At 42.8% G+C, this 27415-nt stretch overlaps 1 protein-coding gene across 1 annotated transcript in view; it reads right to left on the minus strand.

The window, feature by feature from the left end:
* Positions 1–5624: 5624 nt before the first annotated feature.
* The window catches only part of LOC137675748 (amyloid-beta A4 precursor protein-binding family A member 1-like), an 80115-nt gene continuing 58324 nt past the window's right edge, over positions 5625–27415 (minus strand). Inside the window, 8 exon segments of the mRNA XM_068421947.1 lie at positions 5625–5696; positions 6028–6168; positions 6810–6929; positions 9734–9946; positions 10731–10910; positions 19115–19300; positions 19942–20028; positions 21882–21914. Coding sequence (XP_068278048.1) covers positions 5625–5696; positions 6028–6168; positions 6810–6929; positions 9734–9946; positions 10731–10910; positions 19115–19300; positions 19942–20028; positions 21882–21914 — 1032 coding nt within the window.

The following is a 27415-nucleotide window of genomic DNA, read 5'->3' on the forward strand; positions in this document are numbered from 1 at the left end:
TTTTCAGACCTTTTACAGAAGAAGGAATTTAAAATGGCAGTTTATTCTTTTGAATCCATGGAGAATTCACACATCTAATAAACTATTGCATTATTGTAGAAAATTGCCAACTCTTCCTTTTGAGTTCATTTTTCTTGCAACTGTCTTTACTTTTGCAAATTAAAATGGTGGGATTGTTTACAAGTTGTATCAGGAGTACACACTGGAAACTTCCCTGTGTAGAAATCTTATACACATATTACAATTAATTGGAACAATGATGATTCTTCACTAGGCTCCAATCCTACAAGCATTCACATGCTTAGCTTTAAGCATCTGTTCACCATGAAGTCAACAGGTTAGGTACTCAGGTGCTTATAACTAGGTATAAGCTTGATATTGCAGGAAAACAACCTTGGTTTTAATAATTCAATTTTTTGTGTGCTTAGGTTTTCTTCATCTCCCCCTGAAGTCAATGGGAAGCCCCCTCAACATGAGCTGGAAAGAACCACAAAAACAACAAGTGAAGTTGAGGGTGTAAAACATAGCAGGAATCAGAAGTGTGATAACTGTCTTCCAGACTGTTGAGTTTCCTCAGGCAACTCACGGAAAGGCTTCACTGTATATAACCTACTAAATAGTATATGGTTATATATCTTATTTAGATAGATTATTTATAAGAAGTTATGAAAAATTTCAAATTATCTCCATAAGCCAGATGTCTACAATTAAAAACTCTAATCACAAGTCATTCACAGTCTATTTACATCAGTCTGATGGCAGAGATGGATAAATAACCTGGAATACTAATACCATTTGCTTGCAAAATCTGCTATTCCAGAGACTGAGATTAAATTATGCAACAAAAACTGCAGTAAATCAAGTCATTGTACACTACTTTCAAACTAAAATGTATTTACTTATTACAATAGCTTATGCTCTGTTTCATTACCTCTCTTACTACCCATTGAAATATAAAGCTTATTTTTTTTTCTCTCTCTCTATTCAGCCTGTATATGTCCATGGTTTCTGAAAGGCAACAATAAACCTCTGACCACAGATGGAAATCAAGTGCTCAGATAAAACCACAGTTTTTATGGCTCTCATCAACAGAAGTGTGCAAGTGTACACACACATCCATGAAATCTCTGGAATAAAGTCCAGGTATCATTACTAGTCTCCAAACACAATGCACTGCACAGTCCATTCCACAGTAATTGAGAAACTAATGACTATAAGCATCACATCATTTTCAAGTGAAAAGGATGGGACTTTTTTTCCCCCCATATGTGTTCTGGTCTTGTTTTTAATCACGCTGAGCCTTTATATTGCAATAAGACACAGCAGAAACTGTTGCTTTCAGAATATTCAAAGCATCAGCCTGGTCTAAATATACAGTTCAAATTCAGTGTAAACAGCAGTATGCACAGAATGTAGCTAGACAAAATAGAATGTTTTCTTCTTGAGGAAAAAGAGCCATCAGTCACTTTATTCTTTTACTGTTTTTTCCCTTTGTCCCTGATATAAGTTATAGATCAGTCAAATCCTGCATTTCATACATCTCTACATTTCTTCTTCATATAAATCCATATAGTACTCATGCTTCCTTCTAAGTGTCATATGGAAAAACAAAACACGAATTAACTTATATAACAAAATAAATAAATTTATTCCCACCTTACCTTTACTTCTCCCATTTATCTATCTCTATTAACGCCTGGCTACGAGACTGGTGCTACAGGCAGGGCTTTGGGTTCTTTGATAATGGCTGGTTTTATAAGACAACAGGCGTGACCGTAATACATGGGAAAGGTTTATGTCACAGGGGCAAAAGGGTTCTGGGACAGGAATTAGCAGGGCTCATTCGGAGAGCTTTAAACTAGATTCGAAGGGGGATGGGGTAGTAGCTGGGCTTGCACCACTGGGGCAACGCTCTAGTGTTGAGGTAGACCAGGAGGCCTCCCATCCCCCTGGGGTGAAATCGGTGTGCCCAGCTCGCTCCCTGAAATGCCTGTACACCAATGCACGCAGCATGGGGAATAAGCAGGAGGAGTTAGAAATCCGTGTTCGGTCGGGGGGCTATGATCTAGTGGCAATTACAGAGACTTGGTGGGATGCCTCGCATGACTGGAATGTGGTCATGGATGGCTATGTCCTGTTCAGGAAAGACAGGCCGCTAAGGAGAGGTGGTGGAGTTGCTCTTTATGTGAGTGAGCAGCTAGAATGTATTGAGTTCTGTCCAGGGGCGGATCAGGAGCGAGTTGAGAGTTTGTGGGTGCGAATTAAGGGGCAGGCTGGCAGGGGAGATACTGTTGTGGGTGTCTATTACAGGCCACCAGATCAGGATGAGGAGGGTGATGAGGCCTTCTACAGGCAGCTGAGAGCAGTCTCGCAATTACAGGGCCTGGTTGTTGTGGGGGATTTCAACTACCCTGATATTTGCTGGGAGGCCTACTCAGCCAGCCATCCCCAGTCCAGGAGGTTCCTCCAGTGCGTTGATGATAACTTTCTGATGCAAATGGTGGATGAGCCAACTAGGAGAGGAGCGCTGCTGGATCTGATCCTCACTAACAAGGAGGGTCTGGTTGAAGCGGTGAAGGTTGAGGGCAGCCTTGGTTGTAGTGACCATGAGATGGTAGAGTTCAGGATCTCATGTGGCAGGAACAGAATAGCTAGCAGAACCACAACCCTGGACTTCAGGAGGGCCAACTTTGGCCTTTTCAAGCAATTGCTAGGGGAAATACCATGGGACAGGGTACTAGAAGGTAAGGGGGCCCAAGATAGTTGGTTAGCATTCAAGGACTGCTTCTTCCGAGCTCAAGATCAGAGCATCCCAGCAGGTAGGAAGTCAAGGAAGGGTACCAGGAGACCTGCATGGTTAAACAGGGAACTGCTGGGCAAACTCAAGTGGAAGAAGAGGGTGTACAGATCGTGGAAGGAGGGGCTGGCCACTTGGGAGGAATATAAGTCTGTTGTCAGAGGATGTAGGGAGGCAACTAGGAAAGCTAAGGCCTCCTTGGAATTAAACCTTGCAAGAGAGGTCAAGGACAACAGAAAGGGCTTCTTCAAATACATTGCAGGTAAAGCCAACACTAGAGGCAATGTAGGCCCACTGATGAATGAGGTGGGGGTCCTGGAGACAGAGGATAAAAAGAAGGCGGAGTTACTGAATGCCTTCTTTGCCTCTGTCTATACTGCTGGAGGCTGTCCTGAGGAGCCCCGGACCCCTGAGGACCCAGAAGAAGTCAGGATAGAGGAGGAATCTGTCTTGGTTGATGAGGGCTGGGTCAGGGACCAGTTAAGCAACCTGGACGTCCATAAATCCATGGGCCCTGATGGGATGCACCCGCGGGTGCTGAGGGAGCTGGCGGAAGTCATTGCTAGGCCACTCTCCATCATCTTTGCTAAGTCGTGGGCAACGGGAGAGGTGCCTGAGGACTGGAGGAAAGCGAATGTCACTCCAGTCTTCAAAAAGGGCAAGAAGGAGGACCCGGGTAACTATAGACCGGTCAGCCTCACCTCCATCCCCGGAAAGGTGATGGAACAACTTGTTCTTGGTGCTGTCTCTAGGCACATCAAGGATAGGGGGATCATTAGGGGCACTCAGCATGGCTTCACCAAGGGGAAGTCATGCTCAACCAACTTGATAGCCTTTTATGAGGATGTTACCCGGTGGATAGATGATGGTAAAGCTGTGGATGTGGTCTATCTCAATTTCAGTAAAGCGTTTGACACGGTCTCCCACCGCATCCTCGCAGCTAAACTGGGGAAGTGTGGTCTGGATGATCGGGTAGTGAGGTGGATTGTGAACTGGCTGAAGGAAAGAAGCCAGAGAGTGGTGGTCAATGGGACAGAGTCCAGTTGGAGGTCTGTGTCTAGCGGAGTCCCGCAAGGGTCGGTTCTGGGACCATTTCTATTCAATATATTCATTAATGACTTGGATGAGGGAATAGAGTGCGCTGTCAGCAAGTTCGCTGATGACACAAAACTGGGAGGAGTGGCTGACGCGCCGGAAGGCTGCGCAGCCATTCAGAGGGACCTGGACAGGCTGGAGAGTTGGGCGGGGAGAAATTTAATGAAATATAACAAGGGCAAGTGTAGAGTCCTGCATCTGGGCAAGAACAACCCCATGTACCAGTACAAGTTGGGGGCAGACCTGTTGGAGACCAGCAGAGGGGAAAGGGACCTGGGGGTCCTAGTGGACAACAGGATGACCATGAGCCAGCAGTGTGCCCTTGTGGCCAAGAAGGCCAATGGCATCCTGGGGTGTATTAGAAGGGGTGTGGTCAGCAGGTCGAGAGAGGTTCTCCTCCCCCTCTACTCTGCCCTGGTGAGGCCGCATCTGGAATATTGTGTCCAGTTCTGGGCCCCTCAGTTCAAGAAGGACAGGGAACTGCTAGAGAGAGTCCAGCGCAGAGCCACGAAGATGATTAAGGGAGTGGAACATCTCCCTTATGAGGAGAGGCTGAGGGAGCTGGGTCTCTTTAGCTTAGAGAAGAGGAGACTGAGGGGTGACCTCATTAATGTTTATAAATATGTAAAGGGCGAGTGTCAAGAGAATGGAGCCAGGCTCTTCTCAGTGACATCCCTTGACAGGACAAGGGGCAATGGGTGCAAGCTGGAACACAGGAGGTTTCACTTAAATTTGAGGAAAAACTTCTTTACAGTGAGGGTGACTGAACACTGGAACAGGCTGCCCAGAGAGGTTGTGGAGTCTCCTTCTCTGGAGACATTCAAAACCCGCCTGGACGCGTTCCTGTGTGATATGGTCTAGGCAATCCTGCTCCGGCAGGGGGATTGGACTAGATGATCTTTCGAGGTCCCTTCCAATCCCTAACATTCTGTGATTCTGTGATTCTGTGATCTAAAGAAAAATGTTAATAAAACTAGATGTCTTTCAACAAAAAATACTTTTAAACTGGCTTAGTGTAACAAAATAACTTAGAACATTGTGCAGACCTATTATTTTCAAGCTTCATAAATATCAAGCACAATTTAAAAATGTCAGTATACACAAGCACACAGTTGTGTGCACCAAATCTGTAATTAAGAGCTTAGAATGTATAGCTTCTCAGCAGAGCCCCTCAATATTACTCTTGCTGGATATTTAGAGATCACTCCCCTCCCTCTGTCATTTAACCTCTGAAATGGGCATATAAAAGACAAATTGCATTTGAAAAACAAGTATTTTAAAAATTAGAAACCTGGGGGATCCAACTGCAAAAAATCACATCTCCCGAATTATTTGCTGAAACATGTCAAAATTGCATTGTCTGTACCAACTCACAGAGCACCTTTTGGGGTTCTACTAACCTGAAGAACAGAAATTAAAGGGTGTGCATTTGAACAATGGGTTTTATGACAGCATCGGTTACTCATTCGTCATAGGCATGTAAGTCATCTTTTTGTGAATCTTACAATGGACACTGCTGCTGCTATTTACTCTGTGTGTGGAGTTGCCTAAAGCTTTACTTGTATAGAGATGCAACCCAAAAGTCTCATGGCTGTATTTTGCCTCCCCCTCTATGCACAGCAAATGTTGGGGGGAGAGAAATGTGTCTGCAGACACAAATGCAGCACTAGAAACAGAAGCAGTAATGAGGAAAGCTATCCTTCATGCATGTTGTGAAGGTGAGGTGTCAGCCTTAGATATAAACTGGTTGCTCTTGCGCAGTCAACAGTCTGTACATAGCAGCTGGCATGGTCTTCATATGAATCTAGAAGGCAATAAGACATGTTAATCAATACTCCTATTAGGCATGCTACCAAAAACATGAGTGTCCATAGCCTAGGGAGCACTAGGGAAGAAACTAGCTGAGGTAACATAGGACAGAAGGGAAAAGGAAAGCTTGAGAATTTTCATATCCATACTAAGATCTGGGGAAAAAAGATTCTCTAAGGTGTTGAGTATCTACCAACCATCTCAATTTTATCTGAAGTTGTGGGCACTTCAATAATAAGAAAAACCTTGGTGGTTCTCACCCTCACCCAAAAGAGGCAACAATGATGAAATATGCAATACTGTCTAGGCACACTGCTTGCTCCTACCTCACCAACAGCATTGGAGAGAATGTGAACAATTTTCTCATGAGGTGTTGCTACAACACTCTGCCCATTGATTTCAATGATACGATGGCCAACTCGCACTCCTCCTCGTTCTGCTATACCTCCTCTCATAAGGCTACAGATCTGGAAGGGAAAGGACAAAATTATCACAGCTTTGATATGGAATGGAGGCTTTTGACCACAAACGTTATTCAGTATTTAAATACATGTGTTTGCAACAAAGTCTAAAATGTAGTGGATCACTGATTCAAAGTAACATTTATTATCAATTGAGTACTACACATTTTCTTCCAAAAGCAAAAGAAACCATCCACCAAAAGCTATCCGTATTATACCTGTTACTTCATGATTTGAAAATTTAAGAGTGTATGAAGAACCATAGTTTACAAAAAGTTCAACATGCATAAGCCTTGCATTAAGAGAGAATCAAAGACAGACTCTTTCTTTTGAGACCATATACAATGGTTTGGTCAGAGACACAAATGATACAGACTGAAAGCAGCCTCTCCATACATTTTTTTTCTTTAACCTAAACCAGCCTTTTTCATCCTCTGATTGATTCTAAAGCTATGAAATACAGTTTCTTTTCCTACTTTTGACTAGGAAAAAAGTCAGATGAATAACTTTGACCAGTTCAGCTTTTATATCTTAGACTTAAAATGTGTACTGAGCCCCTGCTGCAGTGAGGGAAAAAATACAATTCATTACATATGTAAACTTTAACATATGTAAAAGCATCACCAGAAGGTCTGGAAGCTACTTACAATCCCATTCTGTACACTGAAGCCTAACTGGTATCTGAGGTCAGGTCTCCTGATCAAGACTGTGGTTACCGGAGGACATCTAACTACATTCAGTTTAACTTGGGCTTGGTTTTTCAAACCCTGCAAAAAATAACCATCACCATGAAAAATGCTGACAAAGATGGGGTGAAACAATTTAACATGAGCACTAGGAAAAACAATACTTAGAATGTTAACATGGGAATAGCCCTGAATAAGCAATTCTTCGAATGTATCATTATGAAACAGGATTCTTGAACACCAGACACAAGCAACAGGATGCTCAGTGAATTGAATGATGCGGTATAAACCTCTTCTTGTCAAGAAGCTGATGTAGTTGTTTTAAGAAATCTATCATCTTCCTATTGGCAATTTCTTAATTTGAGAACACAAATTATTGTTCTAAAGGAAGCGAAGGAAATAAAAAGTAGGTCTATGCAGTTGACCAGAAAACTGCCAAACATTCTGTCTGGGAAATGAAATTTAAAATATGCAGCTAAGATAGACAGTTACAAATAAGTGGCTTTCCTGGTGTAGTTATATTCAGTTCTGTAATGTAAACATCAAGTCCTTGTATAAGCAATGATCACATTTACATTACCCCTCCCTTCTAAACTGGATTTATCACATTCACCATTAAATCTTTGCTACCAGAAGAACTAAATGAAGAAGGAAAACCCAAACATAAAAGTGGAGATAATTGCAGAGTCTGACCATTACACATATTCAAGCATTCAGAGCTGTTTCTTGTAGATAAATCCAACTCCAATGTTAGATTACTTTTTTTCTATACAACGTATAGAACTGAACACACATTACTCTTAAATATTGCATTAACGCACATTTAGCCTTCAATAAACAGAACTCATATGGGAAAGAGATGCTATGTAGAGAGTAGAGAAGCTTTAAGCTTCAATCATGTTAACATTTATCAATTCCAATGCCTGCTTTTGAATTTCTTTCATATGCACAAAGTGAAATATGGGTCCCATTGAAAACAATGGATTGCCTGCCACTGACTTCAGCAAGATTAGGATTTCATTCAGAAAAATAGCTCCTATTACAGCTAAGGTAATATACTGATGTCTCTACACACAGTTTACTGCTGCTGATTTTGTTGAGCCTAACTCTAGACTTGGTACTGACTTGAGACTGACATTCTGCTGGGATGAAAAGTCAATGCTTCTAACTGCCTAGACATGACAGTTGCACAGTCCCTGAATCTGTTTCTGATAGTAGTTAGCACCAGATGCTTCTGAAAAAGACATAACTAGCATAATACAATTAGGGAATAATCATCACATATGGAAAGTTTCTTCCTAGATCTGTCAGTTTGTAAATGCTTTATAGTCAATTAGTAGCAAGGCTTACACCTCTAATTTAAAAATAACCTTATGTGAAGTACTTGCAAGATATTCTCCTCATCTATATAAATTGCTTATCTATTCATAGGAGTCCTTATAGCATACTAAAAAAGTTTGCAACCTTAGGATATTTCTGTAACACTGAAATATATACTTGGGTGACTGATGATTCATTTGGGGGTTCATTTGTGTTATCCAAAACTATTTTTTTTATTCTTTTCATTTTGAGAAAGTACAGAAGATTCTTAATGTATCACAACAAAAGTCAATCTGTATGAGAAAAGCATACATCAGTTTTAGAAATAAAACTGATATGGGATAGAAAACGAGTATGACAAAGCTGATAACATGAAGGGTGGTGAGCTTTGTTCCACTGAAGTTGGCACAGAGATACTTAAGTGTTTTTTCTGCTTCAGGGAAAAAAAAAACGAGTGCTGTTACCAAGGTTTTAATATACTGCATTCACAAGATATCATTTGAATTCACTGAATCCAGAATGGTTGGTCTCAGAGACTTAAATATTTATTACTTGTCAGTGCACAGTGTTTACATTTTCAGAAATCAGAATATCAGATCTTTATAGCGAATTTTTTAGTTCAAGCACTAAGAAAGGAATCCATGGGCAACAAAGTCATACTTATTTTGTGAATTACTAAACAAACATTTTTTTACTGCAGGACACCACTACCCAGCAGGAACACAGAAGGATTTCTATAGTCGTATATAGCATTACATTGCATGTCTACATGCTACAATATGCAGCAGTTCTGTGGTGATTGACTATTTCAATAGGTAACCCAGAAGACAATTTTGCTGAATTTCCAACATTCTCAAAGGTTGCATCTTTCCCCCTCCTGAAACTTTGATGTTTAAATACCCATTCTCTTGTATGTTGCATCTACCCCAGAGGCTCTTCATTTCCAGTTGCCTCACCTGCTTTTTGCATTTACATGGTCTCATGTCAATTAAAAGAAAGTTCTTCCAATTAAAAAAAAATCCCACCATTTAGCCAAGTTCAAAGAAACATTATACTTTCCAATACACTCAAGTTATTTCTACAGAAAATAAATAGGCTTAATTTTTCTTTTAAATTCAAAGTTCAGAAAAATGTTAAAATATATTTTAAAAATCCAAGCTTTTTAAAAAATGACTCAGTTCTCTAGTAATTAGATCACAGGAATCATTTAAATGGCTAAAACTGCATCAATGCAGATTTTAGGCACCTATGTCTCAGACTGTCTTATGAAGTGTAGGTGCCTCCAGATAGTAACAGACATCTTCCTTTTGGATCCAAATATTCCCTTGGGACCTGAAGTCCTGCACCGTGTCCTGGTCTAAGCAGCTAAATGCATAGCTCCCTTCTTAGGGCTCAGAAAATAGGTAAAATAGAATTTGCTCTCTACTTTAAGGTCATCAAAAGGAAACTGCTATAAAATGCACAAGATCAGAGTTAACAAACAACAAATAGTTCTATACTTTTTGCTCTCCCACTACTCCAATAAAGGTTTTAAAACATGTAATATCCAGGAATATTCTCTGTACCTTTATAATGCTCTGGCATGTTGAGAGTGGTAAGCCAACCAAACTGGTCCCATTAATTGACATGATCTGGTCCCCTATATTTAGTTTCCCAGACTTCTCTGCTGGTCTTCCATGCATCATGTTGGCTATGATAACTGTAGGCAAAATGGATCCCCAGCCAGATTCCACAATCACTACACCTAGAATTTCTCCCTTTTGCTTTTCAATGTAAACCTAAATCATAAGAAAGAGAGTTTCAAACAAAAGCTTTTTTCTCATCTATGGAACTGATGATCCCACCCCTCATATGTTTCCATATAAACAAACACAGGCCTCTCATTTGCAAAATACCTTTCTTATTCAATGGCAAAACACAATAGGGTATATAGTTTAACACAGTTTAAATGCCTTCAACCATCAAATAACATTAAAACTAGAGATTTTATTTAATTCAAAATCCCCCCCAAATAGAACTCATCTGTTCATATTGCTGGAGGGAGCTGGTATAGAAGAAACCCTGGCATGATGGACTTTGGTGGACAGAACTAAGTCAGGGAGGGATTTAAAGTACTTGTGACTCTGTTTTTGGAAACAATTACCCATGTGTCGCAGTGTTACACTACTTCATCTTTATTAATAAAACCACTCAAATGAAGTAGCAAATATATAGCCTTTTAAAATCTGGGGTCAACCACTCTTATCAACCTCAGTGCCTCCAAAAATTTTATACTGTCTACTGTATATTCACTTCACTGACATGTAATGTCTCAAATGTGAAAATTGTTTGGTAAAAAGAACACAGAGAGACAGTAAATCATTCAACTATTGATAAATTTAGGGTTCACTGCTTGCTCTTAAAACAGAATTGCCCACAGGATAAACCTACTGGGAAGGATAGAAATTACCTCAGTGAGGTTATTTATTGGAAGCACTCATAGCTTTCTAATTGTTGCCAGTACAGGCCTGAACTCAGGATACATGAGCTTAATTGTGTTATGGAAAAAAAGCAGAGACATACATCTTTGCAGTTTTCAGATTTGGAAAAATGAATCAGGTCATCATTGTACATGTCCTGGGTATTGAGCAAGTCACTATATTCCTTCTGGCTTAGGTCTTCTGGATTGATTCCATTTGCCCTCAGAAATTCCTGGTAGGCCACGCTAAATGCTTGACCTATAGACTGTGCAATCAGCTGTGCCTGTAGTAATTCCCAAAGAAGAAAAGAACATCATCAAACATTCTGATGGTTTCATTCACTGACACTTTCTCTGTTATAAATATGCTGCAAAATGGTTTATGCCTAAAAGTTAAGGAACTGTATTTTTTTTTAAAAAAATGAACCTAAAGTAATAATTAAAAAAACAAAACAGAACATCAACATAGTCATCCATGCAGTGAACCCAGCTGAACAAGTAACTACACGTAAGAAACACAAGTAAAGCCTTCCTTTCACAGCCAGCTATTGCTAACATAAAGGTATACCCATTGCATTACTTGAAATTGAGACTCCAGAGGGAGAACTTGAGCTCTCGCTTGTGCTAGTTTTCACTTCTGGCACAAAGTCAAGCCATCAATAAAAAATAAAAACACCTTCTAGAAAACACTCACAACAGCATTTTAAAAGACAATGAGAAGGCCTTTAAAAGAAGGCAAAAGTATCTTGGGCTGCATTAGGAGGAGTGTTGACAGCAGGTCGAGGGAGGTGATCCTTCCTCTCTACTCAGCACTGGGTGAGGCCACACCTGGGGTCCTGTGTCCAGTTCTGGGCTCTCCAGTACAAGAGAGACATGGACATACTGGAGAGAGTCAAGAGAAGGGCCACAAAGATGATTCAGGGACTGGAACATCTGACATATGTGGAGAGGCTGAGAGAGCTGGGACTGTTCATCCTAGAGAAGGCTCATGAGGGATCTTATCAATACGTATAAATAGCTGATGGGAGGGTGTAAATAAGATGGAGCCAGGCTCTTTTCAGTGGTGCCCAGTGACAGGACAAGAGGCAATGGGCACAAACGGAAACACAGAAAATTCCACTTTAAGAACACACTTTTACTGTGAGGGTGTGGTTGAATACTGGAACAGGTTGCCCAGTGAGGTTTTGGAGTCTCCATCCTTAGAGACAATCAAAACACAACTGGATGCAGTCCTGGGCAACCTGTTCTAGTGGACCCTGCTTGAGAAGGAGGGGGTTGAACTAGACAATCTCTAGAGGCGCTGTCCCACCTCAGCTATGCTATGATGCTATGGTATTTCCTACTCTTCCTTCTCACCCATGCTTTCCTTTAAAATTGTCACAACCGTGTTTGAAGTTACTGTCAGCTAAAGCATGGAAAGGGTGGAAACAACTGGCCCATTGAGCAGATCCAGCCCTTAATGTGACTAGAAGCGGTCCACGATCACAGACTCATTCAGGTTGGAAGGGACCTCAGAGGGTCTCCAGTCCAACCTCCTGTTCAAAGCAGTCAGCTATGAGGTCAGACCAGGTTACTCAGGGTTTTTAGTCAGGTATTAAAAATCTTCAGGGACAGACTACATAACCTCTCTGGGCAGCCTGTTCCAATGCTTGAAAGTCCTCATGATGAAAAAGTTTTTCCTTGTATCCATTCTGAACCTTTCTTATTTCAATGTATGCCCGTTAGCTCTCATACTCCCACCATGCACCACTGCGAGGAGCCTGGCTCCGTCTTCTTGATGATCTCCTCATGGATATTGGAAGGCTGCTGTTAGGGCCCACTGAAGCCTTCTCTTCTCTAGGCTGAACAAGCCCTGTTCCATCAGCCTCTCCTCATAGGGCAAGTGCTCCAGCCCCCTGACCATCTTGATGGCCTTCTGCTGAACTCACTCCAGTTTGTCAATGTCTTTCTTGTATTTGGGGGTGGGGGGTGGGGCAAAACTGGATGTGGTATTCTAGAGGTGGTCTAATGAGTGTTGAGTAAAGAGGAAGAATCACTTCCTGCAATTTACTGCTTATGCTCCTTTTAATCCAACTCAGGATGCTGTTGGCCACCTTTGCTGCCAGGGCCTACTGCTGGCTCATGTTCAGCATTGCTGTCTGCCAAGACTCCCCCAGGGCCTTTTCAGCAGAGCTGCTCTCCAGCTAGTCAGTCCCCAGCCTGTTTTATTGCCAGGGTTTCTTCCTCCCTAGGTACAGGACTTGTCATTGGTCCTTGTTGAATTTCATGAATGAAGTTCAGTGGGCTTCCAGCCCACTCCGTCTAGTCTATATGGCTCTCTCCTATGCCTATAGCTTGCTCTTGGCTGCTCTACTCCTAAAGCTACTGGATGCTCCATAGCTTTCACTCACTGCTTTCACTCCCTGTGAACTGTTCTAGTGACTGAAGAAAAGGGAATATTGCATCCATTTTTAAAAAAGGTAATAAGGAGGACGCTGGGAAACTACCAACCAGTCAGCCTCATCCCCGTGCCCGGTAAGATCATGGAACAGATCCTCCTGGAAGTTATGTCAAAATATATGGAAGACAGGGAGGTGATTAGAGACAGCCAACATGGCTTCACCAAGGGTAAATTGTGCCTGACTAATCTAGTGGCCTTCTATGATGGAGTGACTGCATCAGTGGACAAGGGAAGAGCTACAGATGTCATTTACCTGCAATTCTGTAGGACTTTGATGCTGTCCCCCACAACAGTCTTGCCGCTAAATTGGAGAGATATGGGTTTGACAGATGGACTGTTAGATGGATAAGGAATTGGCTGGATGGCCATGTCCAAAGAGTTACAGTCAATGGCTCAATGTCCAAGTGGAAACCAGTAATGAGTGGTGTCCCTCAAGGGTCTGTACTGGGACCAATACTATTTAATATCTTCATTAATGACATAGACAGTAGGATTGTGTGCACCCTCAGCAAGTTTGCAGATGACACCAAGCTGAGTGGTGCAGTTGATAAACTAGAGGGAAGGGATGCCATCCAGAGGGACCTTGACAGGCTTGAGAGGTAGGCCCGTGCAAACTTCATGAAGTTCAAAAAGGCCAAGTGCAAGGTCCTGCACCTGGGTTGGGGCAATCCCCAATATCAATACAGACTGGCTGCTGAATCAATTGAGAGCAGCCCTGAGGAGGACTTGGGGATACTGGTGGATGAAAAGCTGGACATGAGCCAGCAATGTGCGCTTGCAGCCCAGAAAGCCAATCGTATCCTGGGCTGCATCAAAAGAAGCGTGGCCAGCAGGTCGAGGGAGGTGCTTCTCCTCCTCTACTCTTCTCTCATGAGAAGCCCCACCTGGAATACTGCATCCATCTCTGGGGTCCCCAGCACAAGACAAACATGGACCTATTACAGTGGGTTCAGAGGAGGGCCATGAAAATTATCAGAAGACTGGAACACTTCTCCTATGAAGAAAGGCTGAGAGAGTTGGGGTTGTTTAGCCTGGAGAAGAGAAGGCTCTGGGGAGACCTTATTGCAGCCTTTCAGTATAGAAAGGGGGCTTATAAGAAAGATGGAGAGAGACTTTTTACCAAGGCCTGTAGTGACAGGACAGGGGGCAACGTTTTTAAACTGAGAGAGAGTAGATTTAGATTAGATATAAGGCCAGATTGGATGGGTCTTTGAGAAACCTGGTCTAGTGGAAAGGTGTGTCTGCCTGTGGCAGGGGGGTTGGAACTAGATGATCTTTAAGGTCCCTTCCAACCCAAAACATTCTATGATTCTCTATGATTCTAAGATTTTTTTTTACAATGAGGGTGGTGAGACACTGGAACGGGTTGCCCAGAGAAGTTGTGGATGCCTGTGATCCAAATGGTAATGGACTCTGACAACATGTTATAAAACAAAGTTTTACTGAGGCAGTAGGAAAGATGAGCAACAACATGCCCATACGGCAACTCACCTGATCACCAATAGCAAACACAGGATCATAAGCGATGCCAAGGCTCTGGTGGGCTGCCAGGGACACTTGGTGTCCGGGTCATCTTGCAGCAACAGCCAATTGTGCAAATGCCTTTTGAATGTGGGTAAGAGTTGTGCCGCCCCATGGCTCAACCAATGGTAGTGTGATTTGAGAGAATCATACCTTACGTGAATAATGTGGGTGGCATCCTGCCTACGCTGCTGATGTCAGTCAGGGGGCAGGGCGTTGGCAGTCTGTCTACGCTGCCGATACTGGTCAAGGGGCAGGGTGTCAGGAGGCAGGGTGCCAATAGGCCATGACTGGAAGTGTTCAAAGTCAGGTTGGAAGGGGCTTTGAGCAAGCTAATCTAGTGAAAGATGTCCCTGACCATGGCAGGGGGGTTGGACTAGATGATCTTTAAAGGTCCCTTCCAACCCAAACCATTCTATGATTCTATGATTCTAGCTCCTACCACCTGCTACTGATGGGTAGAAAAACAAAGGCATGTAAAGGGAAAGCTCTGATCTGAGGAAAAACTTCTTTACGGTGAGGGTGACCGAACACTGGAACAGGCTGCCCAGAGAGGTTGTGGAGTCTCCTTCTCTGGAGACATTCAAAACCCGCCTGGATGCGTTCCTGTGTGATATGGTCTAGGCAATCCTGCTCCGGCAGGGGGATTGGACTAGATGATCTTTTGAGGTCCCTTCCAATCCCTAACATTCTGTGATTCTGTGATTCTGTGATTCTGTGATCTCTGTGCCATGCAAGGAAGCAGCTGAAAAGAGCAGAGTAATGGAATCCTTTGTTGTGAGGTGATCAAGGTAAACTTGGAATGATATACATATTGTTTACAAGTGGAAAGCAACATGGCATGAGTGCAGAGCTGATGGGAGCAGTGCAGGTAACTAAGTGTGGAACAGTGCTGTGCATAACCACAGTGCTGGTGCAGGAATCACTGTGGAGTGTAGGGGTGCTGGTCACTGTGTGGAATGAAACTGCCCTCTGGTGTGTTCTGGTTAGGGGGAAGGGGAGGGAAAGAGGACTACATAGCCTATGGTGTGGGGGTGTGCTGGGGATGTAGGAACATAGCTAAGCTGTGCTTTTACATGCAGTCCAATTTAGGCCCCAGTAAGGAAAAAGTTTCCAATCCCAAAAGAAAAACTGCTTGTATCTTATATCTACTCAAGCTAGCTCTAAACTTGTTGATGACAAAAACATGATTGCTGGCACTGAAAAGTTCAACAGCACACAGAGTCTGGACATCCATTATTTTGCAAACTTTCAAATCAAAACTATTTGATGGCAAGAGAAATATGGCAAGAAAATGAGTGCACTGCAACTCATTAGCTCAGCATGCTATCTGCAAGAGAGGAGATAAATATGGACTTGTACATTCAGAGATGGACATCCAAGAAGAGATCAACTGCCAATTAGACACCCAGCATTTGGCCATGTTTTAGGAGCTGAGCTGTTCTGAATATCCAGTGCCAACTACACTTGGAAAATCTGTTGTTGTTGCGTTTTTTTTAAGATAAGGACAGTTCCAAGCAGGGACACATTTTGGCCATCACTCATTTGAAGGCTTAAGACGTATCACAGTCAGCTTAACTGGATAAATTCTTCTAGATACCCAGCTGTCCCAGAAGAAGAAAAGATGACAGTAAAATATGTGAGATTTTTATATAAAAGAGGCTCTACTACTCCACTGGACTTACAAGCTCTTTAGAGTGGAAATCTCTTTGCTACTAACAGATACATTTCTATCTTAACTCTGAGTTATATTTTTTCATACTCATTTGGATTTTTTAGAATGTTTATAAGCTATTTTTGAACTACTCTATGACTGAGGAACGCTCATGTCCTGAAAATCCTCAGAATATGTTTGGACTATTAAGTGATCAATGCTTTTTTTAGACCTACAGACATGTTTTAGTTTCCAGGATAATATTTTCTGGCACAGGAAGGATCATATCTGACACAAATATGAAATCATCTGACCAAACCACAGAAGGTAATGACAACAATCCTCTAATGGAAGCACACATTTTGAATAGCCAAGAAAATACCGAAAAACAGATCCAGGAAGGCTATCATATTCTGAAAGTAAAGAAACCACTGCCTCTGGCATCTGACAATTTGATCTTTGCTTTTTGAACTGGCCAGTGAGAGAGAGTCCAGTAACATACAAAAATGTGTGATTTGAAATACAGAAGCAACAGCCTCAAACTAGGAAGCACATCAGGTGATGTGATCACTAGTGATCTAGTGATGCGCCTCTCTCCGAAAAAAAAAAAAAAACAAACAAAAACCAAAACACCCCAAAACAACAAAAAACATAGTCTAGTCTTTCTATTTGCATACCTGTTTCATGAAGGGCATTACAAGAAGAGTGGCTTATATGCTATTTTGCATAAAAATCAATCTATCTTTGAGGTTTTCTGTCAAATTTAGTTTGGTAGAGGACTACCTCTAAAAAGGTAAAGCAAAAACACTGAGAATCCCAGCAGTAGGTTGCATATGTACCTGCAACCACAGAATTTATATGAACATGGTGTCTTCAGAACAGGTTCCCAAATACATAAAACCAGACACTTCTTAAAGGAAACTTTCCCATCTGGAAGCCCTTACAAATATTTTTGAAAGCATTTAAGGCATTAGTGAGAAATTAATATTTTCACTTAAATTTTTATTAATTAGTTTAATATACTCTGAATTGTATTGCAAAGTCTTTTTGAAGCCTAAGTGAGGTGCAAGGCACGAGAAGTAGAAATAGGCTATTACCTGACCATCTGTAATTTGGGAAGGATGCCTTAACTGGCATGACTGCTGTAGTCTAAGCATTAATTTTCACATGGGAGTGGTTCCTCTCCCTCTATATGAACCATCTGATTGGCATAAACATGGTGGTCACCATGGAGACATAATATCCTATTATTTGGAGGGCTGAGCAATAAATGAGATTTGCTGTCTTGTCAATTAGAAGTGTGAGATCTTTTTATTTGGGACTAACCTGATTATAAGACTGACAACTCTGTATCGCCCAACTTCATTTTGATGTATTTGTATATGATTTTACCCCTTGCTTATTTAGTTTAGTTTTTTTAAAAAAAACAATCTACATTACATCAACAATTTATGTGCATTGATATTTCTTTCTCAAAATGTTTGTGTTTTAATTAGTGAGGACAGGACATCAGGTTTGATAACAGACAACTCAGCCTTCTGTGGGGGTGCTTGTGCACCCACACTTGGTAAAATGGCTTGGGTAAGATGCTAGTGTGAGTGGGTGCATTGGGTCTGGCTGGGATGGAGTTAACTTTCCTCATAGCAGCCCTCCCAGTGCTGTGCTTTGTATTTGTAGCCAGAAAGGTGGTGATAACACACCAATGCTTTGGCTACTGCTGAGCAGTGCTCCCACAGCATCAAGGCTGTCTCTCCAACCCTCCTTGCCCCCAAAGGCCAGTAGGCTGGGGGTGGGCAAGAGCTTGGGAGGGGACACAGCCAGGACAGCTGACCCAAACTGACCAAAGGGATATTCCATACCATCTGATGTCATGCTCAGCAATAAGAACTGAGAGAAAGGAGAAGGAGGGGAGGGGGAATTTGTTATTCAGATGTTTTTCTTCTGAAGCAACCACTATGCATACCGAGGCCCTACTTCTCAGGAAGTGACTGGACATCACCTGCTGATGGGTAGTAGAGAATAAATCTTTTTGCTTTGCTTTGCTTCTGCATGCCACTTTTGCTTTTCTTCACTAAACTGCCTTTATCTCGACCCATGAGTTTTTCATCTTATATTCTCCCCCTGTCCTGCCAAGGAGGGAGAGTGAGAGAATGGGTTGGTGGGCACCTGGCAGCCAGTCAAGGTCAACCCACCACAGTGGGTGAGTGTAACAGTGGGTGTGACTGGGACACCCACAACTGTCTGAGAGGGCATTTGCCCCAAATTGATAACAATGAAGAGGAAGATGACCATCACCTGATTTAAACAGCAACCAAGGAATTATAAAGAGACTTTGTAATTACAAAGGACACTCTATTGGAATTCACAACTGTATTGATTGTGTTTTTTTTGGGGGGAGGGAATAATTTCATCTACTCCTTCTGAACTCCATCATCGTATCAAAAGGAAACCCAAACAAACAAAAAAAATCCCCAAACACCCCTTTATGGCATATATCAGCAATCCTCGTGGCAACACTAGGGAATGTAAGCTGCCTATGAAAATAAGCTGTTTGATGGATGCTCACTCTCACAGATCCTGAGCTGATATATGTAAGCTGTGGCAACAGTGTTCTTTTAGATTCTGCCCCTCACTGTTTCTAGGAAAGTATTAAATTTACTTGAAAAAAAGGAAGTTCTATAGATACTGACTTTGCAAGTAAAACACGGGGTTCCATCATGCAAAGAGAAAGTAAGCTGTTCTACTTTGATGAAATATTTTTATGCGATTAACAAACAAGCCAAACAGGACCATTAGCTATAGACTCTCAAGCCTGTCAAGATGTGCTCATATTTTCCCTCCTAGAAAAATCACAAGATAAAAAAAATCCTTACATCCTCAGACTCAAAGACGTGGCAAATCATTTTGTATTGCCTTTTTCCATCTTGGGAGGGGTGAGATGCTTCCACATTGTCCCGGGAATTTGATCGTGGCATTCGTTTACGAGCCATCAGAACAACTATGTTCCCTATATCTGCAATGTAAGAAATGGTCCTCAGAGGATGATCCATCATAGTTTCCTGGAGGATGGAAAAAATGGTATCAGATGCTGTTTTAAGCAAATTCTTATTGCACTTTTGGTGTTTTATAAAGAGATTAATGGCAGTATGACACCTTTATTAAGTAAATGTCTACAAAAAGGAAAAAAATCTCCTGTATGAAAGGAGGTGCCAAGAGGAACCAACAGCCTCACTTTCAAAAAAAGCAAACCAAAAAAAAGCACATTTTGAAAATGAAAGTTACTATGGAAAAAACACAAAGACTTGGGTATCTTGGCCTGAACACACACAACATGCTGAGGCCTAAGGACTTCAAATTAGTTATCACAACCAAATACTTTAGGCTTGTCTGGGGACAATTGGTACTTGTCATATTATGGTACTAGACTGCCTAGAATGCTGTATAATGTGAACAAAGCTTCTTATCTTTTGGGCTGACTGCAATTAGCATACCTGCCAAATCAGTCAGACAACTCTGATTAATTCCATGTGTGACGTGGTTCTTGAGCATAGATTTCTGACCAGGAAGTCTTGGAGGGAACTATAAGAGCCAGCACTCCCTGAAAGTCAAATTTTGGCAGGTAGATGAAGGTCTATTTCAAAGGACTGTTATTATAACACTGACAAGGCCTGACCTGGCAAAGGTGCTTCTTTCTCCATACCTGTGTGTCCGCATTCAATACTTTTATTCTCTGTGTAGAAATTAAGAGGTCCACTTCAGTCACAGGTTGAGATTCACCTTCTGGAGCCTGCAAATAAATGAAATAGAGTCAATAACATTAGGTAGCACCCTTAATAATGATATTAGATCACAAACAAGACAGAGTCACCAGAACAGCAATGCAAAACAAAGTATTACATTGCAGAAGCTAAAGATAAACAAAAAGATATGGAAACTGATATGGGAAAACAGGCCAAGAACTAAGTCATCTTGGGATGGAAAGGGAGGCAAGGAGATAAAACATTTGTCGGCATAGCAACCAGATAACAAGAGGCCGGAAACTCTGCTAACAAGCGGAAAAGGTATAGATAGGAGATAGGAGGAACTGCTGGTATCCAAACAGGTTAGAACTGGTCTTGTGGTTTGGAGCCCAGCCAACTCAGCATTCTAGGTCAAAGTTGAAAAGTACACAGTGAAGAAGACTACGAGCCTTCATCCTGAAGACCCCCATAGACGACCACCACATAACAGTGCGCAAGCACCAGAAGGAGGAGACTTATGATAATGAGTTCCTGGAAATAATTACCATAGTCACACCTATTCCCAGAACTGATTGTAATAACCCAGCCCATATTAATGAATATGTATATCATATTAATGAATATGTATATTTTGTATAATAAATGGATGCTTCCTTTGTGATCCGGTGTGCAAGTTTGGAGGAGAGATCCCCCTTGCACCCGGCGCTGTAATAAACATACCTGCTTTATAACCCTTTAATGAGTTATAGAGTTTGATTCTGCGTTTCAAAACCCTGTATTAGATATGAAAGTGGGTTAGATGTAATTTGTAAAATATTTAATCCCGTAAAAAACACTCTGACCTCCCTTCCCATATAGGGGCTTAACAACAGTGACTGCTTAGAATACTGGAAAAATGTGTACCACAGGTGCAGTTTTAAATAACTTATAGTGCAGTTCTGGCAAGAGGGTCTTCACAGTCAGACAACATACTATTAATGTGCTAACTCCCTCCAGAAGCCGTACCTTTGTAAACAAAAAGCAAATGCTTGCAATTTTAAGTGCCTTTTAAAAAATCTGATAACTATTTAAGAACTCCATAATCATAACATATTACTACAATATGAGTCACTCAGCATATAATTGTGTGTCTATACTTTTTTCATTTATTTGACACAGCTGTGAATCCTCTCTATAGAGGAATAAAAAAGCACTTTTTTTTTTTAATTTGCCAGTTTACAGAATAAAACTTTTGACACATCAGTCCTATTTCTTCGGTGTGCGTTTTCAGTACTACCTGTATCCCTTTGATAAGTCCAATCTTTACCCTATTTCTAACACAAAATGGCTAATGATAAGCAATGGCTAATGACGGCCAACCAGGGAACTGATTTCTGAGAAATCACAGAATCACAGAATCAACTAGGTTGGAAGAGACCTCTGGGATCATTGAGTCCAACCTTTGACCTAACACCACTGTGTCAACTAGACCATGGCACTAAGTGCCACATCTAGTCTTTTCTTAAACACCTCCAGGGATGGTGATGCCACCACCTCCCTGGGTAGTCCATTCCAATGCCTAATAACCCTTTCTGTGAAGAATTTTTTCCTAATGTCTAACCTGAACCTCCCCTGGCACAGCTTGAGGCTATGTCCTCTAGACCTGTTGCTAGTTGCCCGGGAGAAGAGGCCGACCCCCACCCCACTACAATCTCCTTTCAGGTAGTTGTAGAGAACAATAAGGTCTCCCCTCAGTCTCCATTTCTCCAGACAAATGTTAATTGACATGGTAGCTCAGAAATAAACCTTGCTGGTATTTTTTAGAAAAGAAAAGCACAAAATAAAAAGGAAAAAAAACCACAAACAACAAAGCAAACAAAAGAACAGACATAACATCAAGCTGATGGTGGTTGTACTGTACCTTCTTCCTGCTTTTGGCTAATTTCTGGGCCATCTGTTTAGCATGTAATAAAGAGAGATGGAAAACAGTTAGAGAAGAACGTGCAAAGACTCTTACGTCAACCAGGAATCTATACGCTAATGCCAGGGCTCAATCTATTAGTTGTTCTGGATTAGTCTCTGCTTAGATTAATTTCCTCCTTTTCTTTTTGGTTTAAGAAAAAAAAGTTTCACATTTAACAGTTTTTTTAAAATGAAGAGAGATCTGCACCAGGAGAGTATATAAAAAGATTTTTTTTTCCCCCATTTAAACATTACTCTCAAGAAAGAGTTTCCTCCTCCCACTCTCCAAGAGCCTTTCCTCATTTACAGCAGTACAAATTGAGAGTGTCTCCTCCAAAGTCAAGTCAGCATAAGATGCAAGAAAAGAATCCCACCCATTATTATTCCAACTTTCTCAGATTTAAAGAATTTAAATACAAATTGCTTAATGGTCTCACACAGACATGGAATCATAAATCCCAAAGCATGCAATCTTTAATCCCAAACACAGAAATATGTTAAATTTTCCTGGGAAAAAATAGAAGTTATATCTGACTGAACCCTTCTGCCCCCAACTACATCTCCTCCTACGCAAATACACCCATGCATTCGGAGACCAGGTTTTTCTGTGACACCTTCATAAGGATATTTCTATACCATCACATTCTTCCAAGAATGGGGAAGACAATATACTTCACCTGAAATTGTCTCTTATCATGAAGCAGTATTACTGTAACTCTAACTGCTTTATATCCAAAGATATTTCATCCTAATCCCATGAAAACCTCTTATGTACTAGTACTGTGAAAACAAGGATTGAAAATAAGCATCATTGCCGTTCTATTGCTTTGCAGTTCATTTAAATATAAACCCAAGGTCTCTGAAGACCTGAATTTATGGACCTGCTTACTGAAGAAATGTAAGATTCACCCTACTGGCAGATACTCTTTTTACTTCAAAGATGAACATCTCTGCTTAGATAATTAAGTTAACAGGTGTTCTGTGAGGGGGCAAGGGCCTATTATGCCAAGACCTATTATGCTCAAAATCTTGTTTATGGTCAAAGAGGAAGCACACCTTTTTGTTAATATATATATATTCAAGAATTTACTGTTAGTATAACTGAAGTCTTAACAGTCTAACCATTATTAGTCCAGATCTAATTATTACAGAAAAAAAGAACAATAGTTGTGCTGGTATTGGTTGGGATTTTCTTCATAGTAGCTAGTATGGGGCTATGTTTTGGATTTGTGCTGAAAATAGTGTTGATAATGCAGAGATGTTTTCGTTATTGCTGAGCAGTGCTTACACAGAGTCAAGGCCTTTTCTGCTTCTCACACCACCCCACCAGCGAGTAGGCTGGAGGTGCACAAGAAGTTGGGAAGGAACACAGCTGGGACAGCTGACCCCAACTGACCAAAGGGATATTCCAAACCATATGACATCATGCTCAGCATATAAAGCTGGGGGAAGAAGAAGGAAGGGAGGGATGTTTGGAGTGATTGCATTTGTCTTCCCAAGTAACCGTTACGTGCGATGAAGCGCTGCTTTCCTGGAGATGGCTAAACACCTGCCTGCCAATGGGAAGTAGTGAATGAATTCCTTGTTTTGCTTTGCTCATGCACGCGGCTTTTTCTTTCCTATGAAGAAAAAACTAAGTGTACGCCCGTCCAAGCCATGAGCAGACAGTTTCTCCAGGAGAATCCTGTGGGAAATGGTGTCAAAGGCTTTACTAAAGTCCAGGTAAACAACATCCACAGCCTTTCCCTCATCCACTAAGTGGGTCATCTTGTCATCGAAGGAGATCAGGTTAGTCAAGCAGAACCTGCCTTTCATAAAACCCATGCTGACTGGGCCTGATCACCCGGGTGTCCTGTACGTGCCGCAGGATGACACTCAAGATGATCTGCTCCATAACCTTCCCTGTAACCGAGGTCAGACGGACAGGTCTGTAGCTCCCCAGATCCTCCTTCCGGCCCTTCTTGTAGCTGGGTGTCACATTTGCTAACCTCCAGTCAACTGGGACCTCCCCTGTTAGACAGGACTGCTGATAAATGATGGAAAGTGGCTTGGCGAGCACTTCCGCCAGCTCCCTCAGTACACTTGGGTGGATTCCATCTGGCCCCATAGACTTGTGTGTGTCTAAGTGGTGTAGCACGTCGCTAACCATTTCCCCTTGGATTATGGGGGCTTCGTTCTGCTCCCCGTCCCTGTCTTCCAGCTCAGGGGGCTGGGTACCCAGAGAACAATTTGTCTTACTGCTAAAGACTGAGGCAAAGAAGGCATTAAGCACCTCAGCCTTTTCCTCATCCTTTGTCACTATGTTTCCCCCCACATCCAATAAAGGATAGAGATTCTCCTCAGCCCTCCTCTTCTTGCTAATGTATTTACAGAAACATTTTTTATTCTCTTTTATTGCAGTGGCCAGATTGAGTTCTAGCTGGGCTTTGGCCCTTCTAATTTTCTCCCTACATAGCCTCACGACATCCTTGTAGCCCTCCTGAGTCACCTGCCCCTTCTTCCAAAGGTCATAAACTCTCTTTTTTTTTTCCTGAGATCCAGCCAAAGCTCTCTGTTCAGCCAGGGTGGTTTTCTTCCCCACCGGCTCATCTTTCGGCACATGGGGATGGCCTGCTCCTGCGCGTTTAAGATTTCTTTCTTGAAGAGTATCCAGCCTTCCTGGACTCTTTTGCCCTTCAGGACTGCCTCCCAAGGGACTCTGTCAACCAGGCTCCTAAACAGGCCAAAGTCTGCCCTCCAGACATCCAAGATGGCAGTTCTGCTGACCCCCTTCCTTACTTCTCCAAGAATCGCAAACTATCATTTCGTGATTGCTATGCCCAAGATGGCCTCCAACCATCACATCACCCACAAGTTCTTCTCTGTTTGCAAACAAGAGGTCCAGCTGGGTGCCTTCCCTAGTTGGCTTACTCACCAGCTGTGTCAGGAAGTTATCTCCCACACACTCCAGGAGCCTCCTAGACTGTTTCCTCTCTGCTGTATTGTATTTCCAGCAGACATCTGGTAAGTTTAAGTCCCCCACGAGAACAAGGCCTACTGTTCACAAGACTTCTCCCAGCAGCTTATACAATATTTCATCTGCCTCTTTGTCCTGGTTGGGTGGTCTATAACAGACTCCCACCATGATATCTGCCTTGCTGGCCTTCCCCTGATCCTTACCCATAAACACTCGACCCTATCTTCACCATCCTCAAGCCCTAGACAGTCAAAACACTCCCTAACATACAGGGCCACCCCACCACCTCTCCTTCCTTGCCTATCCCTTCTGAAGAGTTTATAGCCATCCATTGCAGCACTCCAGTTGTGCGAGTCATCCCACCATGTTTCTGTGATGTCAACTATGTCATAGTTTTCCTGCTGCACAATGGCTTCCAGCTCCTCCTGTTTGTTGCCCATGCTGCGTGCTGTGGGGATCCGTTCCTTGTCCCCCTTTTTTTTTTTCGGCATTGTCTCAGAAACCGTCCTATCCCACGTACTCAGACGCCATCTTCTGGGGTACAGGACTACCTGACCTTGACGACATTTTGTGAGGCAAGAAGTTAGTCGCCGACTAAGGGTGAGTGACGTCTCCGCCCTCCAGCCCTCCACCCCCTCCCGAGAGACCCATCTGGGACATCGGGCGACAGCCTGGCAATGGGCCAATCCTACGGCGCGGGAACCGGACCTGTCCCGCCCTCGGGCCTGTGAGTGGTGCGAACTGTGACTGGCGGCTCCATGTCACATGACTCTGCAAAAATTCTCTATAAAAGAGGCTGTTTCGCCCGACCACACGCGCGCCCACCCCCGACTGCCGAGAATCAACAAAGGACCCACGGGACGCCGCGGGATCCAGGGTGGTGACTATCCTTTCCCTCTCAACTGTTCTCTTTTCCTCTCTTCCTTTTACTTACTTCTCTCTCTCTCTCTCTCTCTCCCCCTTCCTTGCTCACTAAGTTGCCTCATTGTTGGACTTAATAAAGTCAAAGTTAAGTTTATTGATACCGTGCCTCGGTTGTGCTTTGTCCGAACTCAAGGATCATGAATCTATTTTATTTCTGGTCAGGATTTTGGGGGTGCTTTACCTGCAGGCAGGTAAAGCATACCGGGTGATTTATACCGGGTGATTAATCAGGCAGGTCCCACGTGGACTGACTGCAATTGAACCAGGCGGGTCCTACGTGGACTGACTGCATTGAACCAGGTGGGTCCCACGTGGACTGACTGCATTGGAGTTACTAATCAGGCGGGTCCTTCTCAGGACTGATTGCATTTAATTTCTAGATTTACTTTTACTAATCAGGCGGGTCCTTCTCAGGACTGACTGCATTTAATTTCTAGATTTACCAATAAGGCGGATCTTAATCCGGAACCTGACACGTGCATTGGTGTAGATGTACTTCAGCTGGGCTATTGATCCTGCCACCTTTGTGAGGGGAGAAGCCCTAGTTCCTGCACAACCATTCTCAGGCACTTCCATGATTTCTAACCCATCAATAACCATTGCATCTTTTCTGCTGCATGGATCTCCATCCCCTGCCTCCACTGAGATGGCAGACCGAGGGACCTGACTAGCACACCATCATTGGCATGCCACCCCCAGGCTTATCTCTAGTGAGCCTGGTTTTATCTGCTTCCCCCTTCAAACCTAGTTTAAAGCTCTTTCAATGAGCCCTGCTAACTCCTGTGCAAAGACCCTTTTCCCCCTTTCAGACAGGTGTACCCCATCAGTCGCCGGCAGGCCTGGTGTTGTGTAGACTGTATTGTACATGGATGCTTCCATCCATGCCATTGGGGTGGTAGTTTCTCAGCATGGTCCATCACATAGACAGCTTTATCCTTGTGCCTATTTCTTCTGCCAGTTGACTGCGGCAGAGAGGAATTATGATATCTGGGAGAGTTGTTGGCCATAGAGGGTGTTCCAGCCCTCTGATAATTTTCATGGCCCTTCTCTAGACCCGCTCCAATAGCACACTGCAGAAACCCAGAGCTGGATGCAGTACTGCAGGTGGGGTCTCACGAGAGCAGAGTAGAGGGGGAGAATCACCTCCCTCCACCTGCTGGCCACACTTCTTTTGATGCAGCCCAGGATACAGTTGGCCTTCTGGGCTGAAAGCGCACATTGCCAGCTCATGTTGAGCTTCTCATCCACCATCACCCCCAAGTCCTTCTTATCAGGGCTGCTCTCAATCCATTCTCTGCCCAGCCTGTATTTGTGCTTGGGATTGCCCCAACCCAGGTGCAGGACCTTGCACTTGGCCTTGTTGAACTTCATGCAGGTTGCGTGGGCCCACTTCTCAAGCATGTCAAGGTCCCTCTGGATGGCATCAATTCCCTCCAGCGTGTCGACCACACCCCACAGCTTGGTGTCGTTGGCAAACTTGCTGAGGGTGCACTCAATCCCACTGTCCATGTCGCCGACAAAGATGTTGAACAGCACCGGTCCCAATACCAACCCCTGAGGAACGCCACTCGTCACTGCTCTCCACTTGGACATCGAGCCATTGACCGCAACTC

Source organism: Nyctibius grandis, chromosome W, assembly GCF_013368605.1.
Source record: "Nyctibius grandis isolate bNycGra1 chromosome W, bNycGra1.pri, whole genome shotgun sequence".
Classification (NCBI taxonomy): Eukaryota; Metazoa; Chordata; class Aves; order Nyctibiiformes; family Nyctibiidae; genus Nyctibius; species Nyctibius grandis.